This window comes from Cyrtonyx montezumae, unplaced genomic scaffold (assembly GCF_038088225.1).
Source record: "Cyrtonyx montezumae isolate F1298 unplaced genomic scaffold, pur_monq_1.0 scaffold_7, whole genome shotgun sequence".
Lineage (NCBI taxonomy): Eukaryota > Metazoa > Chordata > Aves > Galliformes > Odontophoridae > Cyrtonyx > Cyrtonyx montezumae.
Genome location: NW_027072078.1, coordinates 34380286 through 34395877, shown reverse-complemented (window position 1 = coordinate 34395877; position 15592 = coordinate 34380286). Strand labels below are relative to the sequence as shown.

General features: G+C 44.1%; 1 protein-coding gene across 27 annotated transcripts in view; it reads left to right on the top strand.

Annotated features, from left to right (window-relative positions):
* The window catches only part of NEB (nebulin), a 113838-nt gene extending 98288 nt beyond the window's left edge, over positions 1–15550 (top strand). For 9 of the 27 annotated variants that reach the window (XM_065751347.1, XM_065751351.1, XM_065751349.1 and 6 more), the window contains 21 exons: positions 17–109; positions 2039–2131; positions 3410–3502; positions 3987–4079; positions 5166–5258; positions 5736–5828; positions 6564–6656; positions 8839–8856; positions 9399–9473; positions 9932–10024; positions 10500–10592; positions 11047–11139; positions 12041–12133; positions 12428–12520; positions 12798–12890; positions 13005–13112; positions 13402–13585; positions 14133–14225; positions 14323–14472; positions 14638–14747; positions 15293–15550. In XM_065751347.1, the coding sequence (XP_065607419.1) occupies positions 17–109; positions 2039–2131; positions 3410–3502; positions 3987–4079; positions 5166–5258; positions 5736–5828; positions 6564–6656; positions 8839–8856; positions 9399–9473; positions 9932–10024; positions 10500–10592; positions 11047–11139; positions 12041–12133; positions 12428–12520; positions 12798–12890; positions 13005–13112; positions 13402–13585; positions 14133–14225; positions 14323–14472; positions 14638–14747; positions 15293–15466 (2121 nt within the window). In that variant the 3' untranslated portion in view covers positions 15467–15550. Of the gene's footprint in view, positions 1–16; positions 110–2038; positions 2132–3409; positions 3503–3986; positions 4080–5165; positions 5259–5735; positions 5829–6563; positions 6657–7286; positions 7380–8113; positions 8132–8838; positions 8932–9398; positions 9474–9931; positions 10025–10499; positions 10593–11046; positions 11140–12040; positions 12134–12427; positions 12521–12797; positions 12891–13004; positions 13113–13401; positions 13586–14132; positions 14226–14322; positions 14473–14637; positions 14748–15292 lie in introns of all 27 variants that reach the window. The other 18 variants (XM_065751325.1, XM_065751331.1, XM_065751326.1 and 15 more) reach the window with 18 other exon arrangements.
* The last annotated feature ends 42 nt before the right edge of the window (positions 15551–15592 follow it).

Genomic DNA, 15592 nt, shown 5'->3' with positions numbered 1-15592 from the left:
GATTCTAAATGTCAAGATTTTATATAAAGAAGATATTGGAACTGGAACTACTATTGAAAAGACGCCAGAGATGCAGAGAGTTAAGAGAACCCAGGATGCAATTAGCTCGGTACAAAAAAATTGATTTTTAATACTCTACAGGTGCTAATTCAACTTGAAGTAATATTCTTTTCTCCTCACACTTCTCTAAATGTTGCTAACTGTGGTTTGGCAATAATCCATTCAACTAAGGGTTATTTTCTGAAAGTTTTGCCTATTCTTGTGACATAATAATCTTTCTAATGATTAATATTCAATTTTTTACTTACCATCAATTTCTAAAACCTGAAAGCACTTGTCATATTTTTAATCTCATCCCAAACACAGTTTACTTATGAGAGAATCAAATAATTGTTTAGGTTGGAAGGCAGCTCTTGTCATCATCTACTCCAGCCCCTTTGCTCATTCGAGTTCAGCTAGGGTGGGTTGTCCAGGACTGCACTGAGTTTTTAATATCTCAGAGGACTTTAGGTATCGAAAAGGACTCCACAGCCTCTCTGGGAATCCTGTTCTGGTGTCTGACCAGCCTCGTGATTAACAAAGTGTTTTGCTATGTTCAGATTGAATTTCCTGTTTTTTAGCTTGTGCTCATTACTGCTCGTCCTGTCTCTGAGCACTGCTGAAAAGAGTTGCTCCCTTGTTTTCCTCCCCTCCTTCCAGGTATTTATACCTTTTGATTAGTTCCTCCCAAGGCTCCTGTCCATACTGGCTGAAGAGTCCCAGCTCCCTAAGCCTCATCTCATATCAAATATGTTCCAGTCCCTTCATCATCTCTGTGGCCTTGTGCTGGACTCTCTCCAGTAAGTCCACGTCTCTTTTGTACTGGGAGCCCAGAACTGGTTCTAGCACTCCAGGTGTTGAGGGGAAGGCTCCACCTCCCTCAGCTTGCTGGCAGTGCCCTTCCTAGTGCAGGCCAGGATCTGTTGGCCTTCCTTGCCACGGGGGTGCACGGCTAGCTCACGGTCAACGTGTTGTCCACCAGGTCACCAAAGTCTTTCTCAGCAAAGGTGCCTCCCAGTTTTATGCCATGTTGTAAGCTAGCTGGCAGTGCCCTCTGTCCCAGCCTCCAGGTCACTGATGAATGTTAAACAGCATTAACCTTAGTATGGACCCCCGGGATTCACTCCTTGTGCTCTGATTTCCAGCTGGCACCCATGCCACTGATCCAAGAGGTCTGGCCTGCTCGTTCAGCCATGTTTTCAGCCCAGCTCACTGTGCACCCATCTGACCTGTCCTTTGTTGGCTTGTCTGCGAGGATCTTAGGGCAGCTTACTAAAGCATGTCTTGTAAAACTTTCATTTTTAAAATGTCGTAATACTCTAACATTGGAATAATTCTTTCAAGATTTTTTTTTTCACGTGCTTTTTAAAAAATTGGGATGTGATTTTTGTGTAAGAGCTATTAACATTTCAGCCATTTGTTTCATGTGTATTGTGTTGAATATGTTCTCTTGTTTTGTTATGCTAAAGTAGAAATGAAAATAGCACTGATATCAAACACTTTAATTGCTAAAATACTATATGATGACCCTCAGCTCTGTTGAATATGATGATCTTTACAAATGCAGAATTCTGCTTTGCTTCTAGAAAGACCACATCGTACTGAATCTGTTCAAAAGCATTCACTACAGTTTTTAGAAAACCTTTTTCTGAAGGTGCCATTCATAGTGGAGTCACACCTAACTGCTGCTAGTAATGGTGGTGGGAATGCTCTAACACCAGCTTTCTGCTCATGTTGGAGCCAGTCAGATCTTTTAAACTTCCACCTCCTTGAAACTGGGATAACGCTCTTATCTGCATAGGAATCCCAGTGCCTATTTTAAAGGCTATTAGGCTAATTTTTTTAGATTATAATATATATATATATATAATTTCAGCCAGTTTGTAAAGTGTAAATGCCCTGTGCTTTTTTATTCACGTAGTTTGTTAGGCATACCGTGCATCAGTTGTCCTTTAACATAAATTCTGTGGTTTTTTTTTTAATGTCTTTGCCTTTGTAGGTTAAGTACAAGGAGAGCATTGGAAAAGGAACTCCAATTCCTGACCTCCCAGAAGTGAAACGTGTCAAGGAGACGCAGAAGCACATCAGCTCGGTAGTGGCCAATATTTTCTACTTACCTCTGTATAACCTCTCAGAGCTCAGCCTTCAGCCTCTGGTAGTGTTAATGGGTATTTTTGTTGACAGGGGAACAGATCCCTTAAATCCCTATCTTCTGCAGCAGGAACTTCAAATATCTGCATTTTGCAGCGATCGTTGCAGTCAGTCATTTCCTTGAGTTATTCCTGTGACCTTTTCTAAATGCAGAAATAAAAAAATGCACAGAGGAGATCTTATTGTTCTGAAAAAATGTGGAGCAGCTAGAGAGAAGAAAGTAAATTGGAGCCTCTTTTTGTAGTCAAAAAAACTAGCAACAGTTAAAAAATGGAAACTAGATCTGGGAAGAGCAGATACTTTTAAGTGTAGATTTTAATAACAAAACCCTGTTCTCCTATCTTGAGCCATCAATTCCTATGGCCTTACTTTGATCTCTGAATACATAGAATCATGGAATCACCAAGGTTGGAAAGGACTTAGGAGATCATTCAGTCCAACCATCCTGATATCATCAGTACTTCCCTCTAAACTGCGTCCCTCAGCACCATGTCTAAATGTTCTTTAAATACCTCCAGGGTTGGTGACTCCACCACCTCTGTGGGCAGCCCATTCCAGAGCCTGACCACTCTTCTGGAGAAGTATTTCCTAGCATCCAATATTACAGTATTATACAGTTCTGAGGGAGAGTATGGTCTTATGACTGCTGATACCTGAGATGTTTTCTGTACAGTGCTGGGGAGCGATGTCTGCCATAGGTTGAGTATCTTATGATATACTACTCCTCATGTTAAGTCGTTTCCCTCTTGAGCTTTTTCTGTTAGTATTGATTTTTACAGCTCACTAGTGCATAACAGTTGTTTTTTCAAACTATGCTTTGTTTTTCTTACCTTCACGTTACATTTGTTCTCCCTTTCTGTGTATCCTTTACTTTTGTATTCCTTTTCCTTCTTTCAATGACATCAAACAGTGAAATGCAGTTTGCATGTGTTTTATGAATTGTCAAGAACTGCTAGTGCATTTGTAATGTATTCCTGCACTAATAGGTTTTAGACCATGCACCTTCTATACATCTTCAGTCACGGAAAATGCAATTTTTTAGTCAAATGGTTGAGGTTAAGTTAAATAGGGAAATATGAGTGTTAATGCTCATGGAGATGCTGTTCTTGTTTACATCCCAGTTTGTATTATCTGTTAACCAGTTGAGGTGCCTGTCCACTGTTTTGTAGGTACTGGGGAAGGGACATATCTCATCTTTCTGGGTGCTTGTATTCTGCAGGTCTTGTACAAAGAGGACCTGGGGACAGGTATCCCAACACCTGTTACTCCAGAAATAGAGAGAGTCAAACGCAATCAAGAACACATTAGCTCGGTATTTAAGAAAAAGATAATTATTCATTTTTGCATAACATCCTAACACGTACTCTTTTTTTTTTTTTTTTTTCCTTCAGTGATTTAAAATCTCACCTCACCCTGCTCCTTCCCTCTCTCTGGCAATATTTTTAACTCAATTCTTCCATCTTTTTGTGCTTTAACTTTTTGGAGTGATTTAGAACTTCACAAGAATCAAAAACTGTGGAAACAATCTGGTGTTCCTCTCCTTGTTTGCTTTATCTTAACCCTTTATCCCCTGGGATACGTAGCCATATTTACAGAATAATCAGCCATTTTCTTAATATGCACCTCTAGAACAAGTGTGCAATTAATGAAGAAGTGACCCTAACACTAAACCTAACTCACAGAACAGTGAGATTTAATTATTTTGCCTGTGTTGAATGCTGGTTTTTCTTTGTTCTTTGTTTGGTTTTGTTTTTTTTTTTTTTTTTTTTGTATGGAAATTCTCTTGTACCTCATAGGTGTCATACAAAGAGGGCTTAGGGATGGGCACCCCAACCCCGGTCACTCCGGAGATGGAGAGAGTCAAACGCAACCAAGAGAACATTAGCTCGGTATAGCCAAAGCAAACCCACCACTGAGAGTGCAAATCCAATCCCTTTAACTGCTCCATATTAACTTTTTCTTCCAATTTGTTTAAACTTTGAACAACCCTTTCTAAATCAAGTCACTAAAACTGGCCATTCTCCTTATATTGTATTTTCTTCCTCAGTCTAGAGTAACTGCCATTAAATGATCCCAGCTGTGAGATTCAACCCTCATTGACTTTAATCTGTTAAGCAGTGCCTTATTTCTTCTTCCCACTGAAATAGTGACAGTGTGGGTGTCTCCTCCATAGCAGGGCTGATCCTTCTAATGCTCTTCAGACTCACCATGCTGGTGCAGTGCAAAAGCAGAGTCAACTCTTAACTCTTCCTGAAGCAAAGCAAACTAATGAAGCCAAGTGTGTCTGCCTTTGTGTGTTTTTGCTTGTTGGATGCTTTCTTGTATCCTGCAGGTCTGTGTAAGAAAAACTGGTGGCATTCTTCTATCACTGTAACGTGTGTAATGGAGAGCATTGTGAAAATAAGGGGAAATAACTGTAGTAATGCATTTCTATCCAGAATTATTTCTATTTCTGGCACATTTCAGTCACCATGCACAATTTGAAGTGCTCTACTTCGTAACTTTGTTGTATTTTTCTGTTTTAATTGGGGTGATTTTGACTCAGATGTGACAGATGCAGTGTTCAGACCTGACTTGACGTTGGACATAGGACAGTTCAGAGAAGGCATTATTGTCACACGTTGTGTGCTACATTTAATTGCCTCTGTGATCATCAAGTCTCTCTTTTATACTTGTGAGGGACAATCCTATATGGAAAGTTAACCATTAAGATCTTTTGTTTAAGTCAGTAGTCTGACTTCCCTGTGGGAGGAGACAGAACTGCAAAATCTTATCCATTAGCTGATTATTTCATTGGCTTTTTTCTGCTAGCCAATGAACAAAGCTGACAAAATGTGTTTTCATACTTGGAAGTTTCACTATATTAAGTTTCTTTTCTTCTCTCTCTTTCTCCTTGCCCCATCCTCCTCCTTTCCTTTTTTTCCTTACAAACACCCCACAAACCAAACCACCCTACCCCCCCTGTTACCACACAGGTGTTGTACAGAGAGGGGGTGGGAATTGGAACCCCAGTGCCTGTGACCCCAGAGATGGAGAGGGTCAAACGCAACCAGGAAATCTTTAGCTCGGTACACTTTCCTAATTCCAGAAATTCCCTGTAACTTCATTTTAGAAGAACTTTATAACACCTGTAAACGTTCCCTGGAATTAACTTGTAGTGACGCTCTCTTTCTGCTGTTAGAATCCAATCATTCTTACAATTTTTACAAATATCTTAAAAGATTTTTCTAATAGTTGTAGGACTTAACAGTTCCCCTAATTCTTAAAACTTTTTTTTTTGTGATTATTCTTAAAAACTACTGCTTTTTCTATCTGCTTAACTCCATTCTTTTGATGCCTTATTGCTGTGTCAAAGCATCCCTTGGGCCTTTCAGGAGCTTGCAAACATTCCCCAGTATTGATCACAGTTGTTACCAGATTTACAATTCCTAATTTATCCCTCTTTCTAATGGATGTAGTGAGCATACAAATTAACTATGATGCTGTGTCTCCCTCAAATACATGCTGTCTTCTGTACTTTTTTACACTGCTGTGTTACCATACAGGTGTTGTACAAAGAGGATGTGGGGATAGGAACCCCCACCCCTGTCACTCCTGAGATTGAGAGAGTCAAACGCAATCAAGAACACATTAGCTCGGTATCTTTAGTTTGAAAAGAAGAAATTTCCCTTTTGTTCTATTTAAAAATAACTTTAACACCCACAGAAGGTTACTTCTGTTCCCCTATAATCGACTGACACCAAAACCAGTATCCATTCCCCTTGTTTTGGTGCTTTTCTATACATAATGATTACTTACCAGATTCTTATTCCTCTGTTCTGATTAATTCTATTAGTAATTAGGGTAATGTTTAGATTCTGTGTTCCAATTTTTTTTTTTATTCTGAACATTTATTTTCTTTCCAATCTGCTTTTCCTTTCATTAACTGCCTCAATCCTTTGTTCTTGGTTTGTTTTCTCCCTCCTGGTTTTACTGTGTGTTAAAACAAAGCTCTGCTGTGATGCAGAGTGTGTGGGTGAGCTCGTTGCCCTGATGTGTGTTGGAGCCATTTATGGGTGGGGATGATGGATGCAAAGATTATTCCTGGGTTCCTTTTGCGTTGTGTCCTTCACACCTTGTTCCTCAGGAGCCATTTGGGCAGGGCACAAACCACAGCACTGGGCTGTTCCACAGGGAGAGGAGGGTTAGAAGCCAGATAGGAATCACTGCTTGTTGATTTCTATGTATTTTTTTTGTTTTTAATCCGTGTGTTTTGCTCATGGCAGCCCCAAAAAACTCCTCTCTTGAGTTCCACTTGGCCTCACAGCAAACAGGGGGTTGCTGTTGTCTGCTTGTTGCTCTTCCTTCTTTTCATGTGGTCCTGTTGTCTGCAGGTGTTGTACAAAGAGGATGTGGGGATAGGAACCCCCACCCCTGTCACTCCTGAGATTGAGAGAGTCAAACGCAATCAAGAGCACATTAGCTCGGTATCTTTGGTTTGAAAAGAAGAAATTTCCCTTTTGCTCTATCTAAAAATAATTTTGATGCCCACCCCAAGTTACTTTTGTTCCCTTCTTATCAACTGATAACCAGTATCCATTCCCCTTGTTTTTGTGCTTTTTTTTTAACATAATCATTACTTACTGCCTTTTTGTTCCTCATTTTTGATAATTCTCTTAATTATGGTAACGTTTAGATTCTGTGTTCCAGTCTTTTTTCACTCTGAACATTTATTTTCTTTCCAATCTGCTTTTCCTTTCATTAATCGCTTCAGTCCTTGGTTCTTGGTTTGTTTTTGCTTTCCTCCTGGTTTTGCTGTCTCTTAAAACTCTATCTGCTGTGATGCAGAGTGTGGGGCTGAGCTCAGTGCCCTGATGTGTGTTGGAGCCATTTATGGGTGGGGATGAAAGAAGCAAAGAGGGTTAGAAGGCAGATAGGAGACACTGCTTGTTCATTTCTGTGTTTATTTTTTTGTATTTTTTTTGATCCGTGTGTTTTGCTCATGGCAGCCCACAAGACCACCTCTCTTGAGTTCCACTTGGCCTCACAGCAAACAGGGGGTTGCTGTTGTCTGCTTGTTGCTCTTCCTTCTTTTCACGTGGTTGTGTTGTCCACAGGTGTTGTACAAAGAGGATGTGGGGATGGGAACCCCCACCCCTGTCACTCCTGAGATTGAGAGAGTCAGACGCAATCAAGAGCACATTAGCTCGGTATCTTCAGTTTGAAAAGAGGAAAATTCCCTTTTGCTCTATCTAAACATAGTTTTAGTGCCTACCCAAAGTTACATCTGTTCCCCTATAATCGACTTACACCAAAACCAGCATCCATTCCCCTTGTTTTGATGCTTTTCTATACATAATGATTACTTACCAGATTTTTATTCCTCATTTTTATTAATTCTCTTAATTATGGTAATGTTTAGATTCTGTGTTCCAATCTATTTTTTATTCTGAACATTTATTTTCTTTCCAATCTGCTTTTCCTTTCATTAACTGCCTCAATCCTTTGTTCTTGGTTTGTTTTCTCCCTCCTGGTTTTACTGTGTGTTAAAACAAAGCTCTCTCTGCTGTGATGCAGAGTGTGTGGGTGAGCTCGTTGCCCTGATGTGTGTTGGAGCCATTTATGGGTGGGGATGATGGATGCAAAGATTATTCCTGGGTTCCTTTTGCGTTGTGTCCTTCACACCTTGTTCCTCAGGAGCCATTTGGGCAGGGCACAAACCACAGCACTGGGCTGTTCCACAGGGAGAGGAGGGTTAGAAGCCAGATAGGAATCACTGCTTGTTGATTTCTATGTATTTTTTTTGTTTTTAATCCGTGTGTTTTGGTCATGGCAGCCCCAAAAAACTCCTCTCTTGAGTTCCACTTGGCCACACAGCAAACAGGGGGTTGCTGTTGTCTGCTTGTTGCTCTTCCTTCTTTTCATGTGGTCCTGTTGTCTGCAGGTGTTGTACAAAGAGGATGTGGGGTTGGGAACCCCCACCCCTGTCACTCCTGAGATTGAGAGAGTCAAATGCAATCAAGAGCACATTAGCTCGGTATCTTTGGTTTGAAAAGAAGAAAATTCCCTTTTGCTCTATCTAAAAATAATTTTGATGCCCACCCCAAGTTACTTTTGTTCCCTTCTTATCAACTGATAACCAGTATCCATTCCCCTTGTTTTTGTGCTTTTTTTTTAACATAATCATTACTTACTGCCTTTTTATTCCTCATTTTTGATTAATTCTCTTAATTATGGTAACGTTTAGATTCTGTGTTCCAGTCTTTTTTCACTCTGAACATTTATTTTCTTTCCAATCTGCTTTTCCTTTCATTAATCGCTTCAGTCCTTGGTTCTTGGTTTGTTTTTGCTTTCCTCCTGGTTTTGCTGTCTCTTAAAACTCTCTCTGCTGTGATGCAGAGTGTGGGGCTGAGCTCAGTGCCCTGATGTGTGTTGGAGCCATTTATGGGTGGGGATGAAAGAAGCAAAGAGGGTTAGAAGGCAGATAGGAGACGCTGCTTGTTCATTTCTGTGTGTTTATTTTTTTGTATTTTTTTAATCCGTGTGTTTTGCTCATGGCAGCCCACAAGACCACCTCTCTTGAGTTCCACTTGGCCTCACAGCAAACAGGGGGTTGCTGTTGTCTGCTTGTTGCTCTTCCTTCTTTTCACGTGGTTGTGTTGTCCACAGGTGTTGTACAAAGAGGATGTGGGGATGGGAACCCCCACCCCTGTCACTCCTGAGATTGAGAGAGTCAGACGCAATCAAGAACACATTAGCTCGGTATCTTCAGTTTGAAAAGAGGAAAATTCCCTTCTCACCTTCTTTAAATAATTCTAACACCCAAAGTTACTTTTTCTCTTATAATCAACTTAAAAAGGAGTTTCCTTTTCCCTTTGAGATCTTTTTCCTGAATAATCATTACTTACATCATCCCTGTTCCTCTGATTTAATCACACAACCTTAATGATCATAATAACTTCTGGCTCCCACCTTTTCCTTGACTCTGATCACCTTGTTAAATTTTATAATACCATTTTTTTTCCATTTCTTAATGAGTTGAATCCTCAGTTTTGTCCCGTGTGGGTTTTCTCTCTGGATTTTACCTCCTCTTTCACCCCAAGCTCTGGCTCAGGGTCACCTTGTGTATAACACTGTCTGTTTTCCCAGCGAGCTGTGTGCTGCTCTTTGCCTCTTTGGTCGGTGCCCTAACACAGCCGTGTTACCCACAGGTGATGTACAAAGAGGAGCTGGGGGCAGGGACCCCAACACCCATCACTCCCGAAGTTGAGAGAGTCAGACGCAATCAGGAACACATTAGCTCGGTACTTTGTGGTGGGGTAGATGTCCTCCCCTTAACTCCACACAAACTGAACTTCTTAATCTTTATTAAAAACAGAACGGCTCCGCTCCCTCCTTCCACGTAATCAATTTAATCAAGTTAAAAAGCCATCCTTTCTCCTTCACTGTGTTTTCCAGTGCTACTTACATTCCACTTCTTCACACGTGCCATTATTTACACGGTCCCCACTATCTGTAACCGTTTTGCTCCCTGTTTCAGATTCCTTTTAACATACAGTTGTGCGTGGTGGTTTTTGTGTGAGTGCTCTCCTGCTGTAGCCCTGTGTTCATGGAATTGTGAGGATCCCAGCAGGCTCTGAGGGCAGCTTCTGGGGCTCAGGGAGAGCAGATGACTCTCAGGAGACTCAGATCTTTGGTTCTGTGTTGGATGTGATTGTTTCTGAGCTCTGATTTCTTTCGGATGCTTCTTGTCACTGTGCAGGTGTTGTACAAAGAGAGCGTGGGGACGGGGACCCCCACTCCCATCACTCCAGAGATGGAGAGGGTCAGGCGCAACCAAGAGATCTGCAGCTCGGTACTTTGCCAAGAACAAGTCTCCTTTAACTCCACTGAAATGAAGTTTAAGTTTTAATAAGTGGCCGTTGTGACACTTACTCAGAAGTACTGCTGACCTCTAAGGCCGTGTAAAGGAGCGATCACTTCTCACCGTGGCTCACCGTGTTTGACAATGACTGTGTTAACTGCCGTGTTATTGGTTGTAAGGCTTATCGTAACGCCCTGTTCTAATTCTAAAAGCTTACCACAAACAGACTTCCTTCACTTCCTCTGCAACTCTGACTTACTTTATCATAATTCACGTATTTGTGACGTTGCCAGCACAGCATTTTGTAGTCTCATTTACTTATCTATGGAGCCATCACCGTATGCCAGACCCTACTTGAATACTAAAAGCATTGCTGTGTACCTGTGGAAGTGATGCCTTTGTGTTTGTCTACAGAGCAGTTTGTTTACTGTTGCTTTTTTTCTGGCTCCTTTCTTATGTCTCACAGGTGTTATATAAGGAGAACATAGGGAAGGCCACCCCAACCCCTGTGACTCCTGAGATGGAGAGAGTCAAACGCAATCAAGAGATCATTAGCTCGGTACTTTTAACAGGAAACCAACTCCTAATGACCTGACGTGTTTAACACACAGTAGCAGTTTTACTGATCTGTGCTTCCTAACTCTTAAACCCCCCCCACCCATCAGGTGGCATGAACAGCCCCCAGCTTGTGCTCACAACCAAGCTGTGATTTCTCCTGTTTAACAGCATCTGAAGCAGGATTTAACTAGAATGGTTTTGACCTCTGATTATCATTTTTCTTAATGGACACGGTTTCTTTGCAATTTCTTTAACTGTTTCTTGCAACTGTTTTGCTTTTACACACAGTTGGTAATGGATTGATGGCAAAGCTCCCATTGCTTCTTTCAGGAACCGCAGCGGCCCCAAATCTAACCCCTTCAAAGCATAGTAACCCCAAAGCTTTTCTTGTACGTGGTTGGTTGTGGTTTCTGTACACTCTTAATGATATTTGGATACTCCCTTGTATCCTATAGGTTTTGTACAAAGAAAATGTGGGGAAAGTGACCCCAACACCAATCACTCCAGAGATGGAGAGAGTGAAACGCAATCAAGAGATCATTAGCTCGGTACCTTAAAAATAGACACTTTCTTCCCTTCGGTGCCTCTATTTTAATAAAGTAACATTCTAACTGCTGACTTTAAATGGATGATAGATTTGTTTCTGCCAGTTAATCTCTCCCTTTCTAAAATCAACTTGGCTTTAGTGTTAACATTCTGATCCAAAGATTTAGGAGCTTCCTCCAGCTCAGTCTGCGTTATTGGGCTCTATCCAGACACCAGCAGACTGAGGTCCCCGAGGCAAGTGACTCAGCTCCCTCTCTCTGTGCTGTGTCTGTAAGCTCTTGTTGTCTTTTCAGGGATTTTTGACTGTAGTGGGAGAAAGCCCAACCCCAAACTCAAACACCCCCCTGGGAAAACCCCTCCTCTGTGAGGTTGGGTTGCGGGAGGTGACCTTAACCAGAATCCCACCTGGGTGGGACCGGGGATGTTTTCGGGAAGGACACCCACCTCTGACACTCCTCAGTATGCAGCTGCTCAGTGTTGTTGTGGCCACCACCCCTGCTGTCCCCAAGGAAGCTCCTCACAGCTTGCTTCAAACCTGGGTTTAGGGGCAGAGGGGATCCCCTTCTTGGCCTGGGTCACGACCAGCAGGAGGGGAGGTAGAAGAACCCTTAGTTCTTGGGGTCACAGGTGGTTTCCTTGAGCCCGTGGAGCCAAGGAAGCAGCTGTAGCTGGATAGAGCCCTTCATTTTAACCCAAACAAACAGTTGTAACAAGCTTCTCTTTTTCAGTTAATTTTTCTTACCCCTCTTCTAGCTTTAGATGTTTGGCTTTGTGCAGTGCCCCGTACCGTAATCCTCCATTACTTTTTTGAATGTTGATAACTAAGTAATACCTTGTGTTGAAATCCTTCTGAGTGCTCCTGCTTCTTTGAGAGATGCTGGATACGTGTTCTGTATCCCACAGGTGTTGTACAAAGAGAACTTGGGGCGAGCAACCCCCACCCCTCTCACTCCTGAGATGGAGAGAGTGAAACGCAATCAAGAACAGATTAGCTCGGTATTGTCTGCAGGGTGTGAAGGGGCAAAGATAGAGATGGTTTTCTCTTTGAGTGACATAAGGCTGCCTGGTTTTTATTTAACCCTCTAATTTTTTCCCCTCGGATTGAGAAACTTACCCTTTCAAATGACAGCATATGAAAGTTACGTATATTTTTTTCATCACTTAACTTTTTAGTGTTTTTCCTCACTTATTTTATTTCCCTTTCATAACGAATGGTGTTCATTCTAAAACCAGTGTCATTCCAGTTTTAACCTGTACTCCTGTGACGTTGGGTTGCTTTGTGGTCTGTAGGTTGTGTACAAGGAAGGCTTAGGGAAGGCCACCCCCACGCCGGTCACTCCCGAGATGGAGCGAGTCAGACGCAACCAGGAGCAGATTAGCTCGGTACTGAAAGAGCAAGGCACCTGCCTTAGATTAAAAATAACCTCTGTGAAACAATCCACTTCTAATTTAGCCCCCTTCTCTCTCTTCTCTGTGTTTTTACCTATTTCTTTTCCCCTTTTCTGCCTTTGTGCTCTAGCAAATAACTGTTTAGACGCTTTATTTATTTCCCAAGATCCTTTCCATCCCTGCAGTGCCGAGTATGCTTACCCAGTAACACCACCAGCAGAGCCAGCTGCGTTACCTGCTCTGACTTGTTGGTGCCTTCTGTATCCTGCAGGTGTTGTACAAAGAGCACCTTGCAAAAGGAACCCCAACACCGATGACCCCGGAGATGGAGAGAGCCAAGCGCAACCAAGAGAACATCAGCTCGGTATGTGCTGGGTCTTTACAGAGAGAGCACAAGTCCTTAGGGTTGCTACAGGACCAACCTCCTTTCCCCTCTCTCTCCCCTCTCCTCCGTGTCATTTCCTTTTTCTCTCTGCAGGTCCTGTACTCAGACAGCTTCCGAAAACAGGTCCAAGGCAAAGCTGCCTACGTTCTGGACACGCCTGAAATGCGGCGTGTGCGGGAGACACAGAAACACATCTCCACAGTAAGTGCACTTCTGTGTCGGTCTGTTAGCTCAAAACCTTTGTTCCTGAGGTGCACCAGGGTCACCTTCTTGGGGACAGTATGCATTAATCAATTGGTTTCCCACCTTGTTATACACTGAAAGCAAGCATGCCTCCACAAGTTAGTTACACGTTTGGAATTGGGTTCTCTCCCACCGTTCTTTGGCTTGGAGAAAGCAAAGATTCAGCAGGGCACTGCTCTGCTCTGTGAGAAATTCACCTGACAGAAGGAGGAAAAAGTCAGCATTCGCCTTTCCCTTCACGTGACAGGTGAAATACCATGAAGATTTTGAGAAAAACAAAGGCACTTTCACGCCTGTAGTCACAGACCCCATTACAGAACGTGTGAAGAAGAACATGCAGGACTTCAGTGACATCAGCTATAGGGGCATTCAGAGACGAGTGGTGGAAATGGAGCAGAAGCGTGTGGACCAGGATCAGGAGAACCTCACGGGTAAGCAGAAGATGCAGCACTTCCTTTACACAACGCGCCAGCTGACCTTGAAAAACTGCTTTATTTCAGCTCACTTTGTAGTTTCCCTTCTGTGATGTCATCACTGGCTGGGTGGAGGGGGGAGAGCAGTGGATGGATGTAGTCGACCTTGATTTCAGCAAGCAATCCTTATAACAAAGCTGAGGAGGTGTGGAATAGATGAGTGGATGGTGAGGTGGGGTGAGAAGCGGCCACTCTCCTTCTCTGCAGACGTTCAGGACCCACCTGGACGCTGAGCTGTGCACCCTGGGCTGGGAGCTGCTTGGGCAGGGGGTTGGACTCCATGGTCTCCCTTCCAACCCCTGCAGCTCTGTGATATTTTACCTCCTTGTAGTTTTAAGTTCACCTCACGCTGTTTGTCAACAACACATCTGCACTACAGCTAAGAGAAACGTTAACTCTGATCTCCTGCTTCCCTTTTCTCACTGTATGTCTTTACTCCCACTCAGGACTGCTCCGTGCTGCCCTGGCTCCGAGCTGCAGCTCCTCAGCCTCACTTCTCTTGCAGGTCTTCGTGTGTGGCGCACAAATCCCGGCTCCGTCTTTGACTACGACCCTGCAGAGGACAACATTCAGTCCAGGAGCCTACACATGATCTCAGGTTGGGTCTGCTCTGTAGTTTATGCACCAGAGTTCACCTCACTCGAGGCAGCTCCTGCCCTGTGGCACCATGACAGACCCTTGCTCTCCCCTCGCAGTCCAAGCGCAGCGCCGCAGCCGGGAGCACTCGCGCTCCGCCAGCGCCCTGAGCATCAGTGCTGGGGATGAGAAATCAGAACCCTCAGAGGGGGCCAACCAGCACCTGTCCTACTACAGCAACGCGGGCTTCTTCACCACCACCACCACAGGTATGGGAACACAGCTGTGCTTCCTCTGCTGGGACGGTGCTGAGCTGCAGTGGGTGAAGGGTGGGGGCCTGGTCGCCTCGGGCCCGTCTTTAGTCGGAGCAACTGCACTGCCCTCCACACTCCTTACAAACTGAACTTCTTTGTTGTTTCTCTCCCCTTTTGTAGTGGGCTATAAACACGCTAAGACCATAGAGCTGCCACAGCAGAGGTCAGCATCTGTTGTCACTCAGCAAACCACTGTGTCATCCGTTCCTTCCCAACCATCCACTGCTGGGGTAAGTGGCTCAGGGCCCTCCGTGGGGGCAGGGCTGGCCTCCCCACCCTGCTTCATTCAGCTCCTGCTGGGCACAGGCTGATGTTTGCTACAAAGCCAGCTGAAGCTGCAACAGCTCCATTAGCAGCAGACCCTCAGCTCTGTGAGCTTACACTCCCACCACAACCCGGTGAAGTCAGACCCTGCAGCCGTGGCTGGAACTGACCTGAGCCGGCCCACTGCTGAAGCTCAGATAGGCTCAGACAAGGTTTGGTCCAGCTTCAGTGTCAGTAAAGCACAAAGGCACGGGGTGGGGGCTGGCTGCCCCCCTCAGAAGGAATGCAGACAGGACAGAGATCTCATATAGCTGAACGCCCAGCGTTTGAGTCTTTATTTCCAATACAAATATTCCGTGATCTGAATCCAGGGTATTTAAAAGCCCGGCCAAAACTTGTCAGTCCGGGAATGAGTCGCCCTCCACTCAGTTTGGTTCTGGTCAGAATCAAAGAAAGAGCAGTGGTATCAACAACTCTTCATTCCCCCCCCCCCCCTCATTCCAACGAGCAGAAGACGTACCGGGCGATGTACGACTACACGGCAGCTGACGCCGACGAGGTCTCCTTCAAAGACGGCGACACCATCGTCAACGTGCAGGCCATCGATGAGGGCTGGATGTACGGCACCGTGCAGAGGACGGGCAAGACGGGCATGCTGCCGGCCAACTACGTGGAAGCAGTGTGAGCCCCGGGCAGGGCGAGCTCCTGCTGCCACAGCTGGAGCCTCCAGCACCAGGGCACAGTGCTGTCCTCTGTGGTGAGGGATAGGAGGGGGAGAGAGAAGAAAGCGCACAACAGAGTACTCCTGAAA